General features: G+C 38.4%; 1 protein-coding gene and 1 long non-coding RNA gene across 7 annotated transcripts in view; one reads left to right on the forward strand and one right to left on the reverse strand.

Annotated features, from left to right (window-relative positions):
* EMCN (endomucin) overlaps positions 1 to 15,583 on the forward strand; it is a 128,449-nt gene that overhangs the window by 98,431 nt on the left and 14,435 nt on the right. For 4 of the 5 annotated variants that reach the window (XM_070791149.1, XM_070791151.1, XM_070791148.1 and 1 more), the window contains 5 exons: positions 6,158 to 6,250; positions 6,680 to 6,736; positions 9,066 to 9,161; positions 13,591 to 13,615; positions 14,772 to 14,833. In XM_070791149.1, coding sequence (XP_070647250.1) covers positions 6,158 to 6,250; positions 6,680 to 6,736; positions 9,066 to 9,161; positions 13,591 to 13,615; positions 14,772 to 14,833 — 333 coding nt within the window. The remainder of the gene's footprint in view (positions 1 to 6,157; positions 6,251 to 6,679; positions 6,737 to 9,065; positions 9,162 to 13,590; positions 13,616 to 14,771; positions 14,834 to 15,583) is intronic. The other variant, XM_070791150.1, reaches the window with a different exon arrangement.
* Positions 8,091 to 15,583, reverse strand: part of LOC109560304 (uncharacterized) — a 136,098-nt gene continuing 128,605 nt past the window's right edge. For both annotated transcript variants that reach the window (XR_011567099.1, XR_011567101.1), the window contains one exon: positions 8,091 to 8,568. This is a non-coding gene — a long non-coding RNA (uncharacterized lncRNA). The remainder of the gene's footprint in view (positions 8,569 to 15,583) is intronic.

A 15,583-nucleotide genomic window follows, 5' to 3' on the forward strand; every position in this document is an offset into this window, starting at 1 on the left:
CTGGAACTCTCTTGCTTTTTCAATGATCCAGCAGATATTGGCAATTTGATCTCTGATTCCTCTGCCTTTTCTAAAACCAGCTTGAACAACTGGAAGTTCACAGTTCACGTATTGCTGAAGCCTGGCTTGGAGAATTTTGAGCATTACTTTACTAGCGTGTGAGATGAGTGCAATTGTGCGGTAGTTTGAGCATTCTTTGGCATTGCCTTTCTTTGGGACTGGAATGAAAACTGACCTTTTCCAGTTCTGTGGCCACTGCTGAGTTTTCCAAATTTGCTGGCATATTGAGTGCAGCACTTTCACAGCATCATCTTTCAGGATTTGGAGTAGCTCAACTGGAATTCCATCACCTCCACTAGCTTTGTTCATAGTGATGCTTTCTAAGGCCCACTTGACTTCACATTCCAGGATGTCTGGCTCTAGGTCAGTGATGTAACCATCATGATTATCTGGGTCTTGAAGATCTTTTTTGTACAGTTCTTCTGTGTATTCTTGCCACCTCTTCTTAATATCTTCTGCTTCTGTTAGGTCCATACCATTTCTGTCCTTTATCGAGCCCATCTTTTCATGAAATGTCCCCTTGGTATCTCTAATTGTCTTGAAGAGATCTCTAGTCTTTCCCATTCTGTTGTTTCCCTCTATTTCTTTGCATTGATCACTGAGGAAGGCTTTCTTATCTCTTCTTGCTATTCTTTGGAACTCTGCATTCAGATGCTTATATCTTTCCTTTTCTCCTTTGCTTTTTGCTTCTCTTCTTTTCACGGCTATTTGTAAGGCCTCCTCAGACAGCCATTTTGCTTTTTTGCATTTCTTGTCCATGGGGATCGTCTTGAACCCTATCTCCTGTACAATGTCACGAACCTCTGACCATAGTTCATCAGGCACTCTATCTATCAGATCTAGGCCCTTAAATCTATTTCTCACTTCCACTGTATAATCATAAGGGATATGATTTAGGTCATACCTGAATGGTCTAGTGGTTTTCCCTACTTTCTTCAATTTAAGTCTGAATTTGGCAATAAGGAGTTCATGATCTGAGCCACAGTCAGCTCCTGGTCTTGTTTTTTTGACTGTATAGAGCTTCTCTCCAAGGCAGGGGTGGTGGCCAAGAGGAGCTACCCAAACTTCTATATTAACTATATATATAATTAACATACTAGTATCAACACTTCTAAAGAATTTTAATTTATTTTTACTCATTTAATTTTCACAACACTATGATGAAGAAAAATTATAATCACCATGTTTTTATTTTGAAATCCAATTTTATTATTGATTTTTCTGATCACAGAAATAGCACATACTCATAGTAAATATTTTTAAAATAACCTAGGTTTAGAGAAGTATATAATATTGTAAATAGTTAAAATACTCCATAAATGTTATCACTTATTCTCAGGATAATTTTTAACATGTGATATATCTTCTTGCATATTTTTATATTCTTTGGTAACATTACTAATATTGATATTTTATCAAATGCAAGATTAGAGTACATGTATTTTTAAACTCATATTTTTTCACTTCAGTCAGTTCTGTTCAGTAGCTCAGTCGTCTCCAACTCTTTGTGATTCCATGAATTGCAGCACACCAGGCCTCCCTGTCCATCATCAACCAGCAGAGTTCACTCAAACTCATGTCCATCAAGTCGATGATGCCATCCAGCCATCTCATCCTCTGTCGTCCCCTTCTCATCCTGCCCCCAATCCCTCCCAGCACAGAGACTTTTACAATGAGTCAACTCTTCGCATGAGGTGGCCAAAATATTGGAGTTTCTTCAGCTTTAGCATCAGTCCTTCCAAAGAACACCCAGGACTGATCTCCTTTAGAATGGACTGGTTGGATCTCCTTGCAGTCCAAGGGGCTCTCAAGAGTCTTCTCCAACACCACAGTTCAAAAGCATCAATTCTTCGGTGCTCAGCCTTCTTCACAGTCCAACTCTCACATCCGTACATGACCACTGGAAAAACCATAGCCTTGACTAGATGGACCTTTGTTGGCAAAGTAATGTCTCTGCTTTTGAATATGCTATCTAGGTTGGTCATAACTTTCCTTCCAAGGAGTGAGCATCTTTTAATTTCATGGCTGCAATCACCATCTGCAGTGATTTTGGAGCCCCCAAAAATAAAGTCTGACACTGTTTCCACTGTTTCCCCATCTATTTCCCATGAAGTGATGGGACCAGATGCCATGATCTTCATTTTCTGAATGTTGAGCTCTAAACCAACTTTTTCAACTTTCCTCTTTCACTTTCATCAATAGGCTTTTCAGTTCCTCTTCACTTTCTGCCATAAGGGTGATGTCATCTGCATATCTGAGGTTATTGATATTTCTCCCGGCAATCTTGATTCCAGCTTGTGTTTCTTCCAGTCCAGCATTTCTCATGATGTACTCTGCATATAAATTAAATAAGCAGGGTGACAATATACAGCCTTGATGAACTCCTTTTCCTATTTGGAACCGGTTTGTTGTGGCATGTCCAGTTCTAACTGTTGCTTCCTGACTTGCATATAGGTTTCTCAAGGGGCAGGTTAGGTGCTATGGGATTCCCATCTCTTTCAGAATTGTCCACATTTATTTTGATCCACACAGTCAAAGGCTTTGGCATAGTCAATAAAGCAGAAATAGATGTTTTTATGGAACTCTCTTGCTTTTTCAATGATCCAGAAGATATTGGCAATTTGATCTCTGATTCCTCTGCCTTTTCTAAAACCAGCTTGAACAACTGAAAGTTCACGGTTCAGGTATTGCTGAAGCCTGGCTTGGAGAATTTTGAGCATTACTTTACTAGCGTGTGAGATGAGTGCAATTGTGCAGTAGTTTGAGCATTCTTTGGCATTGCCTTTCTTTGGGACTGGAATGAAAACTGACCTTTTCCAATCCTGTGGCCACTGCTGAGTTTTCCAAATTTGCTGGCATATTGAGTGCAGCACTTTCACAGCATCATCTTTCAGGATTTGAAATAGCTCAACTGGAATTCCATTACCTCCACTAACTTTGTTCATAGTGATGCTTTCTAAGGCCCACTTGACTTCAAATTCCAGGATGTCTGCCCAAAACATCTTTTTAGACGTGGAAACTCAGACACAGAGTTGAAGTGCCTTGCCTAAGATTCCACAGCAAGTAAGTGCTCTAGTCACATTTGAGCCCAGGGGCTCAGTCTTCAGAATTGTGCTTTTATCCATCCACTGCACGTCTCTTGTACCTCCTCTGCTGATATTGCTTTAGGAGTAATGTGGGATAGTAAGAGTCTCAGTGAGATCCACAAAAGTCATCAGCTCTGCATGTATCATGGCTCCCTCCATCTTAATTGCAGAAAGAATCACAGTAAACTGACAATTTATGAATTCAGCCAAGACCTGTCATTTTATCAGTGTGTTCATGCTAATGGACAGGGTTTCTCAAATTATAAGTTAATTCCCTTTAAGTGGGTCATGACTAATATTTTTTAAAAAGAAGTAAAAGAGTTTAGAAAACACAAGAAGGCATTCAGTGTAATAGAGGTGAAGTGTGTTTGTGTGTATGTGTGTGTATGTGTTGATTTTTTAACTAAAGGTAGTGGTTATAAGAAAAAAATTAAATATTTATTCAAGGAGCCAACATATCCCCTTTTAAAAATATTAATTCTAGGGACTTCTGTGGTGGTCTAGTGGTTACGAATCTGCCTTCCAATGCAGGGGATTCAGGTTTAATCCCTGGTTTGCCAACTAAAATCCCACATGCCACAGAGTGGGGCAACTACTGAGCCCCTGTGCCATGTGCCAAATAAATAAATATTTTTTAAAAAGGAGTTAACCCTATTGCCCACCTGTGGATCATTAGCAATAACAGCACTGGATACTACTACTACTACTAAGTCTCTTCAGTTGTGTCCAACTCTGTGTGACCCCATGGACTGCAGCCCACCAGGCTTCTCTGACCATGGGATTCTCCAGGCAAGAACACTGGAGTGGGTTGCCATTTCCTTCTCCAATGCATGAAAGTGGAAAATGAAATTGAAGTTGCTCAGTCATGTCCGACCCTTAGCGGCCCCATGGACTGCAGCCTACCAGGCTCCTCCATCCATGGGATTTTCCAGGCAAGAGTACTGGAGTTGGGTGCCATTGCCTTCTCCCAACGGCACTGGATAGTCAACACATTTTAAGTAGAAAAGCTTGGAGTTTCATCTGATCCAGATAGATTATACTCAGAACTGTAGCCACCACTTAGCCTGCCTATGAGAAGGTAATAAGGTAGAATGTGGAGTGTTGAAAATTAATCCTTGGGAAATCCCAGGAGGATTAATGCCTTTGGTTATTTAATCAGCCATCTTATTCTCTACCAACACAACCAAAAGAGCATTCATCTTTACTAGAACACTTGACACTGGTAAAAGCAGCTAAGTACCAAGCTTTCAGCTATTTCCTACTCTTATCTTTAAAATTCCTTTTTCTGCCTGCTCAGTGCACTAGCCTGACATTTTTCTTTGTTCTTATGGGCATATATCTAGCTTCCTCCCACAGATCTCTTGCATAGAAAGAACTGTACAGACTCTTAACTTTTTTCTTCCCCCACGGATGTCAGAAATGCATAAGCATGCAGTGCGTGCTGGGCTGTGGGTGGCAAAGAGAGAAAGATCCCAGGCAGTCACAGGCAACATCTATTTCTTTTATGTACTTGTACATGATCTTCATATTCCTAAGGGGCCATAATTAGATGACTCTTACATCATCTGAGCAGTCAGTTATACTTTATTGCACACCCACTGTGGTCAGAACTCCATGTGAATGGTGGGAATGATGGCCCTCACACTCCAGGAACGTGCAATGCACTATAGAGACAAGGCAAACACGTGTGATTAAAAGATACTACTTCATACTTGAAGAAAAATAGAATGATTTTTCAAAATCTTTTCCAGATACAAATTACATTTTATTACAGATTCATGAGAATAAATGCTGTACACTTAGAAAACATTTAATTATCTATATTTCCTTGAAATTTATTGAGATTTATGAATTTTGAATAATGCATTTTTATTTATTATTTTTTTGTTTGAGTCATTCTGATGAAAGATGGCAGATATTCACCCAAGCCAACAAATAATAACAATCTAAAAATAATATTTTCCATGGAAAAAAAGAGCAGTGGACATGCATCCAAGCAGCAGTCGCTCTGGAGAAACCAAACGAGTCTAAATCACTGCTGAGCTTTCAAGATAAAAATGAAGGGATCTTCCATCATTTTTTCCCCCAGTTCTTCCAGTCAAAGCCTCCATTGCAGTCTTTCTCCTTGACCACTAAAGAACACTATAAACTGCATTTCTGTTCAGTTTAAGTATTTATAGTAATAAAAAAAATCAGTATCACTCAAAGTTGTAATATCTAAAATGTGATGAATGCTTTTGCATTGATTTGCATCCCGTCCCCTGGTGGCTCAGACAGTAAACAGTCTGCCTGAAATGCAGGAGACTGGGATTTGATTCCCCAGTCAGGAAGAACCCCTGGAGGAGGAAATGGGCAACCTACTCCAGTATCTTGTATCTTGCCTAGAGAATTCCATGGACAAGGGAACCTGGTGGGCTACACTCCATAGGGTCACAAAGCGCTGGACACGACTAAGGGCTTCCCTAGTAGCTCAGACTTAGCAGCAGCAGCAGCAGTAGCTCACATGGTAAAGAATCTGCCTGCAATGCAGGAGACCCAGGTTCGATCCCTGAGTCAGGAAGATCCCCTGGAGAAAGAAATGGCAACCTACTCCAGTACTCTTGCTTGGAGAATTCCATGGACGGGGGAGCCTGGTGGGCTCAGTTCATGGGATCTCAAAGAGTCAGACACAACTGGGTGACTAACTTTCAACTTTCACTTTTCAAGAGACTTACACCTCTTACAGTAGGTGATATGGGCTATAGTCTAAAATAATAAACTTGTTCAAATTTTATTTCTGGCCAGTTCTTGAAGATATAATACTAACACCCAGGCTTTGTCATGCCAAATTTAATCATCTATACAGGAGGAACACATGATTTAATGTACAGTTGTTTGTATCCCATTATTCAGTGATAAACGGTTTTTACAGATCATCCAAAATGCCAACGTTTTGAATCTGCAAAGAAATCCAGAAAGAAAAGTAAATACTATAATCTGACTCTGACTCTAGATTTATTATTTTCCTACAGTTAACACTTCACCACCAGAAGCATCATCTTTCAGAACCGCTACATTATCCTCAATATCAGTTACAACTGCAGAAAACATCTCCCCGTCTCAAGGTATGAATTCTGTGTGCATGAGTGGAAGCTTGCTTTGCTTGACTACTCCTCACCAAGAAAATGTCACCAATTTAAAAAAACAGACTACTGAGATATAACTGATAGAGAAAACCAGACTGCACATTCTCAGAACGGGAGGGGGCATGAGGAGACTTTTGGAGGGGATGGCTGTGTCTGTTACCTTGATTGTGGGGATGGCTTCACGGGTATGTGCTTGTGTCCAAACTCTTCAGACTGTATACATTAACTCCCTACCAATCTCGAGTCATAACACAGGACTCTTTCAGAATGAGATAAAATGTTTTCACTCGAAGCTTCATACCTATCCATCACAGAGGCTACCTACATAGAGAGTGGGGAGGTGAGGGAAGGCTTATGAGGACTGGCACACATTAACCTAAGCTGACATTTTTTTTTTTCTTAAAATAGTAGGCCTTGAGAATGCAAAAAATGCAAGCGCTTCTACAACCAGCCCCTCTTATTCCAGTGAGTAACACATATATCTTCATTCAATGCAGTAAGTAGATCTGCAGAATGTTTGAATGTCACCAGTAAGGGAAAGGATTCAACTACAAACAGCCTTTTCTCAACTTTACTTAACCTGCAATCCCATTATAATCCCATATAACTGCTTCGAAAGTTTTCTTCTATTGAATCTTGTTTGAATAAATACACTTTGAGCATTTTTTCCCTTACTTTGCTGCTGCTGCTGCTGCTCAGTCACTTCAGTCGTGCCCAACTCTGTGCGACCCCATTGATGGCAGCCCACCAGGCTCCCCCGTCCCTGGGATTCTCCAGGCAAGAACACTGGAGTGGGTTGCCATTTCCTTCCAGTGCATGAAAGTGAAAAGTGAAAGTGAAGTCGCTCAGTTGTGTCCAACTCTTAACGACCCCATGGACTGCAGCCCACCAGGCTCCTTCCTTACCTTAGTGCCAAGCAATTACCACCAGAGGTCACAGTGAATTGATGGGGCTAGCCTCAAATAAGCCAAAATGCACAGGCAGAGATCTCCATAAAAATGAAAATTCACCTTTACAGAACTTTATCTTAATGTCAAAAACAGCCTTTTAAGAAATTCTCCATTTTAGCAAAAACATATATATATAATCTTATAACATACTGTATATACTAACACTGAATAGAGAGGATATTCATGACTTTCCCTGGAAATTAAGAATAAGATGAATATATATATATGCAGCTGTGATGAAAAAAGATTGTCTTAGGTTTAGGTAAAGTCATCCCATTCAAGAAGTCAGCACCGCATTTATGGAGCTGCCGTGTCATGGCATCTTTATTTCAGGATGCACTAGTGACCACATGCAAGATCTAATATGAACCCAGCAAGACCTGCTTAAAACAATTATTTAACCATAACAGTGAAGTGTAACCCACCCTACAAATGAATTGGAGAGCTATTCTCAACCCCTGATAAATATAAGCATTACATATGCAAGTAGATGAGAACACCTGACTAGTAACTGTAACTTCTGTATCTCTACTTAAATTCCTGTGACAGCTTTTTCCTTTCATCACTCTTGTTTTAACCTGGGAAGTCACTGCCAGACAAGAAGGCAAATTCTAAAACACAAAGCAAAACCCCTCTCTTAATAAAAACAGGAAAAACTCACCCTAATTACTACGGCAGCAGCACCACACCCACAAGTAGACATTCATAAATACACACATATTTCTTAGACCACGTTGTTGCACTGTAATATCCATTTATATTCAGTTATGTTCTAATTTTCAGATATTATTACATAAAGATATTTGTGATTTTCTTAGGAAGTCAGCTTTATGACCAGAGTATTTTCAATAGAACCAGTAAGAGATATATCTTGTTTTCTTTTAGTTTTATTGAGATACAATTGACATACAACATTGTATAAGCTTAAACGGTACTTACATCATAAAACTTATCACAATAGTAAACATCTATCATCTCATATAGATATAAAATTAAAGAAATATAAAAATATTGTGATGAGAATTCAAGATTTTGTTACTCTCTTAACTTTCATATATAACATTTGTTGTCTTTCAGTCACTTAGTCGTGTCCAACTCTTTGTGACCCCATGGACTGCAGCTCGCCAGGCTTCCCTGTCCTTCACCGTCTCTCAGAGCTTGTTCAAACTCATGTTCTTTGAGTCAGTGATGCCATCCAACCATCTCGTCCTCTGTCATCCCTTTCTCCTCCTGCCTTCACTCTTTCCCAGCATCAGGGTCTTTTCTAATACGTCAGCGCTTTGCATCAGATGGCCAAAATGTTGGAGCTTCAGTTTCAGCATCAGTCCTTCTAATGAATATTCATACCTACAGCAGTGAATATATAACATACAACAGTGTTAATTATTAATATATTTAGCAAGTTGTACATTATATCCCTAGTACTTTTTATCTTCTAATTAGAAGTTTGTGCTTTTGACTCCCTTCATCCAAACTATACATTAGTAGCCTCAATGTAAAGTAGCGAAGAATATAAAGCATGCATATGTGTCTGGTTCTAAGGGACATCGTCTGTGTGGTCAGTCTCCCATTTCCTCATTCCTTCAGTCACCAAGAGAGTCTTCCTTAGATTTGGAGTTTTATTTCAGAAAGGCTACAAGACTGACATCAAGTGGGTACATCAGAAATAACAACTAAAGCATAACCCATGAATCAGATATATCGTCTTTGCTTAAAATGTAATGTTTTTAATAGAATGATGTTTAAAGAAGAAAGGAAGCATGCATGCTTTCTCTCAGTTCATAAACCATGTGTTGTGAGATTCAATACCCACTCTAACTGACAATGTCTCCAATACTTTTTAGGTATTATTTTGCCCATTGTTATTGCTTTGATTGTAATAACACTTTCAGTCTTCGTTCTGGTGGGTTTGTATCGAATGTGCTGGAAGACAGACCCAGGTAGGTAACCATGTTTTGTTTCATTTTGTTTTCCTAAAAGGAGAATATGGTTGCTCAGCCTAAACTTGAATTTAAACTCTTAGTGAGAGAGAGGAAATGTACGCAAGAACGAAATGCTATATTGGTTGATCACAGAAATACAAAGAAAGGGTAGGAATCAATTGAGTGCTGGTGAATGTAAGGAATTAACTACTAATGGTAGGTGGGGGCTTCCCTGGTGGCTCAGATGGTAAAAAAAAAAAATCTGCCTGCAATGCCAGAGACCTGAGTTCTATCCCTGGGTCGGGAAGATCCACTGGAGAAGGGAATGGCTACCCACTCCATCATTCTTGCCTGGGGAATTCCACAGACAGAAGAGCCTGGCAGCCTACAGTCCATGGGGTCACAGAGTCGGACACGACTGAGTGACTAACACTTTCACTAATGGCAGATATTATAGAATACAGGCACATTCTTTTTAACGAAAAAGCCCTAGTTTTGTGGCTGGTTGGGGAGTATGGTACTAAAGATGGCATAAAATGACATGCCTTAGCTATAGTGAAGACTTGTTCCATTACCATGTAACAGAATAAAGAGAAATACTGGGACCCATAATTTCCCTGTGGGACCCATAATTTCAAGAAGAGTGTTTTGTGTCTTACTTCCCTCTTGGGAGGCACAGCTTCCTTCCTATGAAGGTGTCTTCCAGGACTGTTGTGTTCTACTAATTTAATTAGTTCTTCCAGATTGAACACTATTGCCATTTTTAGAGGGATTCTAGTTCCACAATTCTTTGTGATCCTCCTTAATCTCTCCATTAGCAACGAAAAGTCTTGCTTCTTTCATTTGATATGACACGGCCTTCTTTTACATCCTCACTGTTTGTTTTCTTCTTTTTGCTGTTTCATCTTCTCCTCCCTGCTTCTTGAATATTTATGGCTCCCCTAATTGCATTTTATTTTAAAGTGTTTTTAAAAATAAACTTTTAACCTTAAGGATAGATTTAGGTTTACAGAAAAGTTGTGAAGATAGTTGCAGAGAGTTCCCTTAATAATAATTAATAATACCTTTATTATTAAACTCTTACATTAGTATGATATAATTGCCACAATTAACCAAAATTGATATATTATTAACTGAAATCCCCATTTTATTCAAATTACTTTCAATCTTTATTCAGTCTTTTTTTCTGTTCTAGGAACTTGAGCACTCTTCATTGGATGCTTGTCTAAATCCCCCTTCAGTTCCCAGAAACTCGCCTATGTTACCTTAAACTTTTATCTGTCTTCTCATTTCAGACACCTTCCTGGTTGTATTAATATAATGGAGCTCCATGTATTCTGCTTCATCCATGTTATTCCTTCTCCTAGATTGTCCAGCCCGCTGCTTAACTTTTATAATACACCTAATCACCTTCTTATTCATTAGGATTTACCTTAAAAGCAGATTTAATCTATATTTTTTAAACATCTCATCTCTTTAAGCAGAGTAGAGTGTTTTGACTCTGTAGAATTTGACTCTATAGATATTATTTATCACATTATAGTGTAGTTACTTCTGTATAAGCCTACTTCCTCTGCAAGTCAAACATCTTATTCTGTTTAGGCTGTTGTAACAAAAATGCTGTAGACTAGATGACTTAAACAACAAAAATTTAATTCTCACAGTTCTGGAGCCTAAGTTCAAGCAAAGCACCATCAGATTTGACGTCTGATGAACACACTCTTCCTGGTTTTTATACCTGCCTGTGTCTTCACGTGGGAGAAGGGACAACAGAACTCTCAGGGTCTTTTTAACAAGGGCACAAAGCCTTTCCTGAGGACTCTTCCCTCATGACCTAATTGCTTTCCAAAGGCCTAGCATCCTAATACCATTATATTGGGCATCAAGATTTAACATATGAATGTTAGACTAGACTAGACTAAGTCGCTCAGTCATGTCCGACTCTTTGCTACCCCATGGACTGTAGCCTACCAGGCTCCTCTGCCCATGGGATTTTCCGGGCAATAGTACTGGAGTGGATTGCCATTTTCTTCTCCAGGGGATCTTCCTGACCCAGGGATCGAACCCAGGTCTCCTGCATTGTAGACAGGCGCTTTACTGTCTGAGCCACCAGGGAAGTCTGAATGTTAGGGGAACACAAACTTTCAGTCCATAGCATCAGACAACCCCTCCAAGTCACAAACTACATATCACTCACGTTGCATTGTGGGTAACACAGAGCAGAGAGAGCCTTACTGAATCTTGTAAATTTTAGTGAAATAAAACCTTTCCTTTCCTCACTTTAATTCTAAATAGTTCCCTAATAGAACTCTACCTAAGACTCATAGACTGTTAAAAGAGTAAGAATCACTCATTTTTATAGCATATATGAGCCATGCTCTTTCTCGGTTGCCGTGTGGACAGCGTGCCCCAGGACACTAATGAACGCTGCTCCTGAGGCCAGTCCCTGACCCTGCAGGGTGTGGACAGCTTGGCGCCTGTGCCTGACAGTGCAAAGGGAAGTAACGAGATGAAAACAGCAGTGTTCATTTTAGCTCTTGCTGGAAAATAAGAAGAAAACAAATCAATGTCTTTCCCTTTGGGAGTTAAGTGAATAAACTTCTTAATAATGTCTGAACTATGTTTCCTCACTCAGTTTCCAGAGGGGAAGTAGCATTTTTATAAACCAGTTTGATTTCTCTAAGTTCCTAAACCACCAATCAGGAAATCAACCAATCAAGTGGAAAACAGAGAGTGCTGAGTATATAGAATAGGAAAAAAATTTGTAAAAATTTTGTAAAACTTTTTTTGTAAAAAAAAATTTTTGTAAAACTTTTACAAAGCAGCATTCATTTGTAAAAATACTGTGTACTGAAACACTGCTTTGCATAGGGAGATTTGTAAATAAATTATTTGAAAAGTTGGTGATGATGAACCATACCATTTAGGAAAAAAATGTGTAAGATTCCTACCACTATGGAATTATTCTGAGGACAGGGAGTAGTTTATAACCAAATTGGGCAGTTGGACAATTAGCCAAATCCATTTGATTGTTGTCAGCTTTGTTTTCTACACAGAATTTACAGCATTGTTACCTTAAATTAGCGCCATAAAACACCTGCAGTTAATCGCTCTTCAAGTATGTGGGTGAGACTTCATTAAGTTCAGAAAATCCGTAAACCCACTCTACTCTCTGGAAGCCAACATAAATCAGAGGTTTTTGTATGAAACTAAACTTACCTGGATAATGCTGACAGTAGTGTGAACCTTAACCCTACTGAGAATGGCATATATGCATGAAGTAATCTGCTGGTGTGCTTCTGTCTGCTAGTGAACCCATATTACAGTCTTCTAAGGAAAGATATTAAAGCAAGCATACAGGAAAATACCTGTTCATCCTGCAACAAGGCTATGAGCATTACAGGTGATATCATATGTAACAGTTATAGTGGGAATTTTTAAATATTGTTAAAACATTTAACTGATGGTAGGAAAGATGAAGTTAGATCTAGTTGGTAAACAGCATATGTTGGAGTATCTTAGCCAACGTGACAGAAATAGAAGTAGCCAAAACTTGAGTGGAAATCAAGGTCTTTATAAGATAATAATGGTCAAAGTCAGGAGAATGATATTCAAAGGCATATCCTGATGACCAGAGCTATCTTAGATGTGAAAGGAAATCTAAGAGATAAGAACCAGTAGCCATGGAATAAATCACAGCAAAATCAGGAAGAAAGCAAGGACTTTAAGCAATTCCATTAACTATTTTGACTAATAGGCCATAGATTAATGCAAGTTTTGACCAGCACCTCCTGCTCCAACGAGGCTATGGTCCTATGCAAAATGAATCACCCTGTGTTCACAGTCTAACCAAATGCTTGTGGAACAGCCTGGCAAAGCAGGTGGAAGATTAGCTGCAGTTAGTAGCCTCAGTGACATTTTTCAGGGTACTTTTGAGAGGCTGAATCCATGGGCTTCAGATGCAATTAGAAGCAATATCTGCCTTGTGGCTCACAACAGATATGGAGATTTGGGTCCCCAGAAAGAGCAACGTATAAAGAAAAGCCAAAAAATCAATTCTCAGTTCTGAAAAGGTAATTCAAGACTTTGAGGCTAATTTGTTTTCAGAGATATTGAAATAAATGGAGACAGGTTTTGGTGTCTGTGGAATGTGTGATAATAGATAATATTCCACACTGTGCTATGAAACGATAAGGTTAAAATCAGTCCAGAATCCAGTTCAGTGGAGTTGGCCTATTTGAGACTAGACCGTGAATGTATTAGCTGTGACTGAGGAATGAGTGGTAACCATCTCCGAGGAAATGATCAGTGGGACAAGGAATAGGGGGAGAGATTAAAAAGTTAAGAATTGGCTTTAGAAGCATCTTTGCATAGAAAGTGGCGGGAGTCTCAGGGTTTTTGTAGCCAAGCTGTTAGCAATTCTAATAACAATTTCCTCATCTCCTAGGCACACAGGAAAATGGAAATGAACAGTAAGTAACTCTGCATCATTTTTTTTCTTTCCTGGAAGCTCTATTTTTTACATAAGGAAAAGCATTGATCCTCTACTCATACTTTTGTTTTTTAAAGCGTTTGGGTAGAAGGTACAGTATCTGGGATTTGGCCACCTATTTGTCAGGGAGCTTTCTCTATTCAAAAGAGAAATCCCAACAACTAAAAGAGAAGATTCCTCTTAAGCTTGGATAAAGTGGTAAAATTACAAATAAAAAGTTGAAAAGGAAGATAGAGGAGTGAATACAGCCATGAGGAAAAAAATCATAGACAAACATATCTAGATTTTTAAAATAGCTTTCCCATAGAAATTTTCAATATGCTTCTCACAATTAGGTAAAATCGTGCCTACACCTTGAGAGAGCTCTGAGTGGCTTTACTTTAACAGCAAATGGTTACCCTGCTTGGGCTTGATTAAAACAAACAAAGCGGTCCTTAGCAATCCAGTCAAGCGCTACAATCAAGATGCGGCAAAGAGACACACTATTTTAATGTCAAAACCAAATTCTGTGTTTTCTGTGTTGACCTGTCTTTATAGCCTGCTTAATTGTGGGTGTTTTTGTATATTCACTGGGTCATAAACTTTAAGAATAATGTCCCTATACCACCTGGCCTTCCAAATTTAAAGTATAGGTTCTTGAAATGTCCAAGGAGAGGAACTGGGGTTTGAAACTATTTTGAACTGAGAAGGGTTAGGTGGGAACTCTTGTTGAAATAGACAGTTCAGACACTACACCGCAATATCCACGATCCCATGAAAATGAATGTCCCCAGAACTCAGACCGGTCTAAAAGGTTTGGAAACTCTTCTATGTCTTCCTCCTCACAATTCAGAAATGAAGGCACGTGTAAAATGGACTCTGAGACAAGTGTTTCATATGACCCATTTTGACATTTAGTTTATCTGATGATCGTCACTGCAACAGAATGAGAGAGATTTATTGACTTGATTCCAGAAGTGAAAGTGCTTTAAAAGTTTGTGTCTGTATATGAAGAGACACAAGTTTTGCAACAGAAACACCTAAAAATATACATGTATATGTATTTTGTCTTTCTGTTTATATTATGTTTTCTTTGTTTCACAGATATGTAATACTAATTACTGTGGTATTAACTTAATGTTTTCTGTTTCAAATAGACCTCAGTCCGATAAAGAGAGTGTGAAGCTTCTCACTGTTAAGACAATTTCTCATGAGTCTGGTAAGCTCCCAATATGTTGATCAGATGAAAAATGGTTATTTCAAAATCTAACTTGAATTTTGTTTGTTACCACAATAAAAAAGCATAACTTCTTTAGAAATAATTATTAACCCCAAGAAATAAAGAAATTCTCCTATGAAGGAAAAGTGAGCCCTAGAAATATCATTTGGGATAAGATATTAGACTATCTGACTTTGATAGGTTGCATGTAGATGTATTCTAAAGAATGAGTGATGACTAGAGGCATTTTCTATCCTGCAGTAGTGGCAGAAAAAACATTAAGCATGCCACGGGTTTTTTTTTTTTAAGTATTGTTGTTTTGTTATTTTTGGTAATGGCTGTGTATAACCACTTGGAACTTGGATTCATCAATTAAAATGTAAATCATATCTTGTATCATTTCACATCATTTTAATTGAGCTTCTCAATGAGGACAAAATACAATTCTCGATTGATATAGTTTATATTTCTTTTTCCAGTTTCTTAGGTTTTGATTTTGTTTGGTTTGAAATGTAAAAAGTTTTTCAACATATAGATATGATTTGTATGAGTTATATTTGTATCAAGAATAATGAAAAATGGGATGCTAGATAGCTTTTAAAAATTAAAAAAAAGGCAAACTCCTTTTTTGTACTGAGTAGACCAAATATTTAAAACTCCAATATTTCAAAACAAGAAAATAAAAAGTAATTTTAGTTTTACAAAACAATCTAGGTGGCTCTAACAAATATCAAGTTATATCCAAGATAC

This window comes from Bos indicus, chromosome 6, assembly GCF_029378745.1.
Source record: "Bos indicus isolate NIAB-ARS_2022 breed Sahiwal x Tharparkar chromosome 6, NIAB-ARS_B.indTharparkar_mat_pri_1.0, whole genome shotgun sequence".
Taxonomy (NCBI): Eukaryota; Metazoa; Chordata; class Mammalia; order Artiodactyla; family Bovidae; genus Bos; species Bos indicus.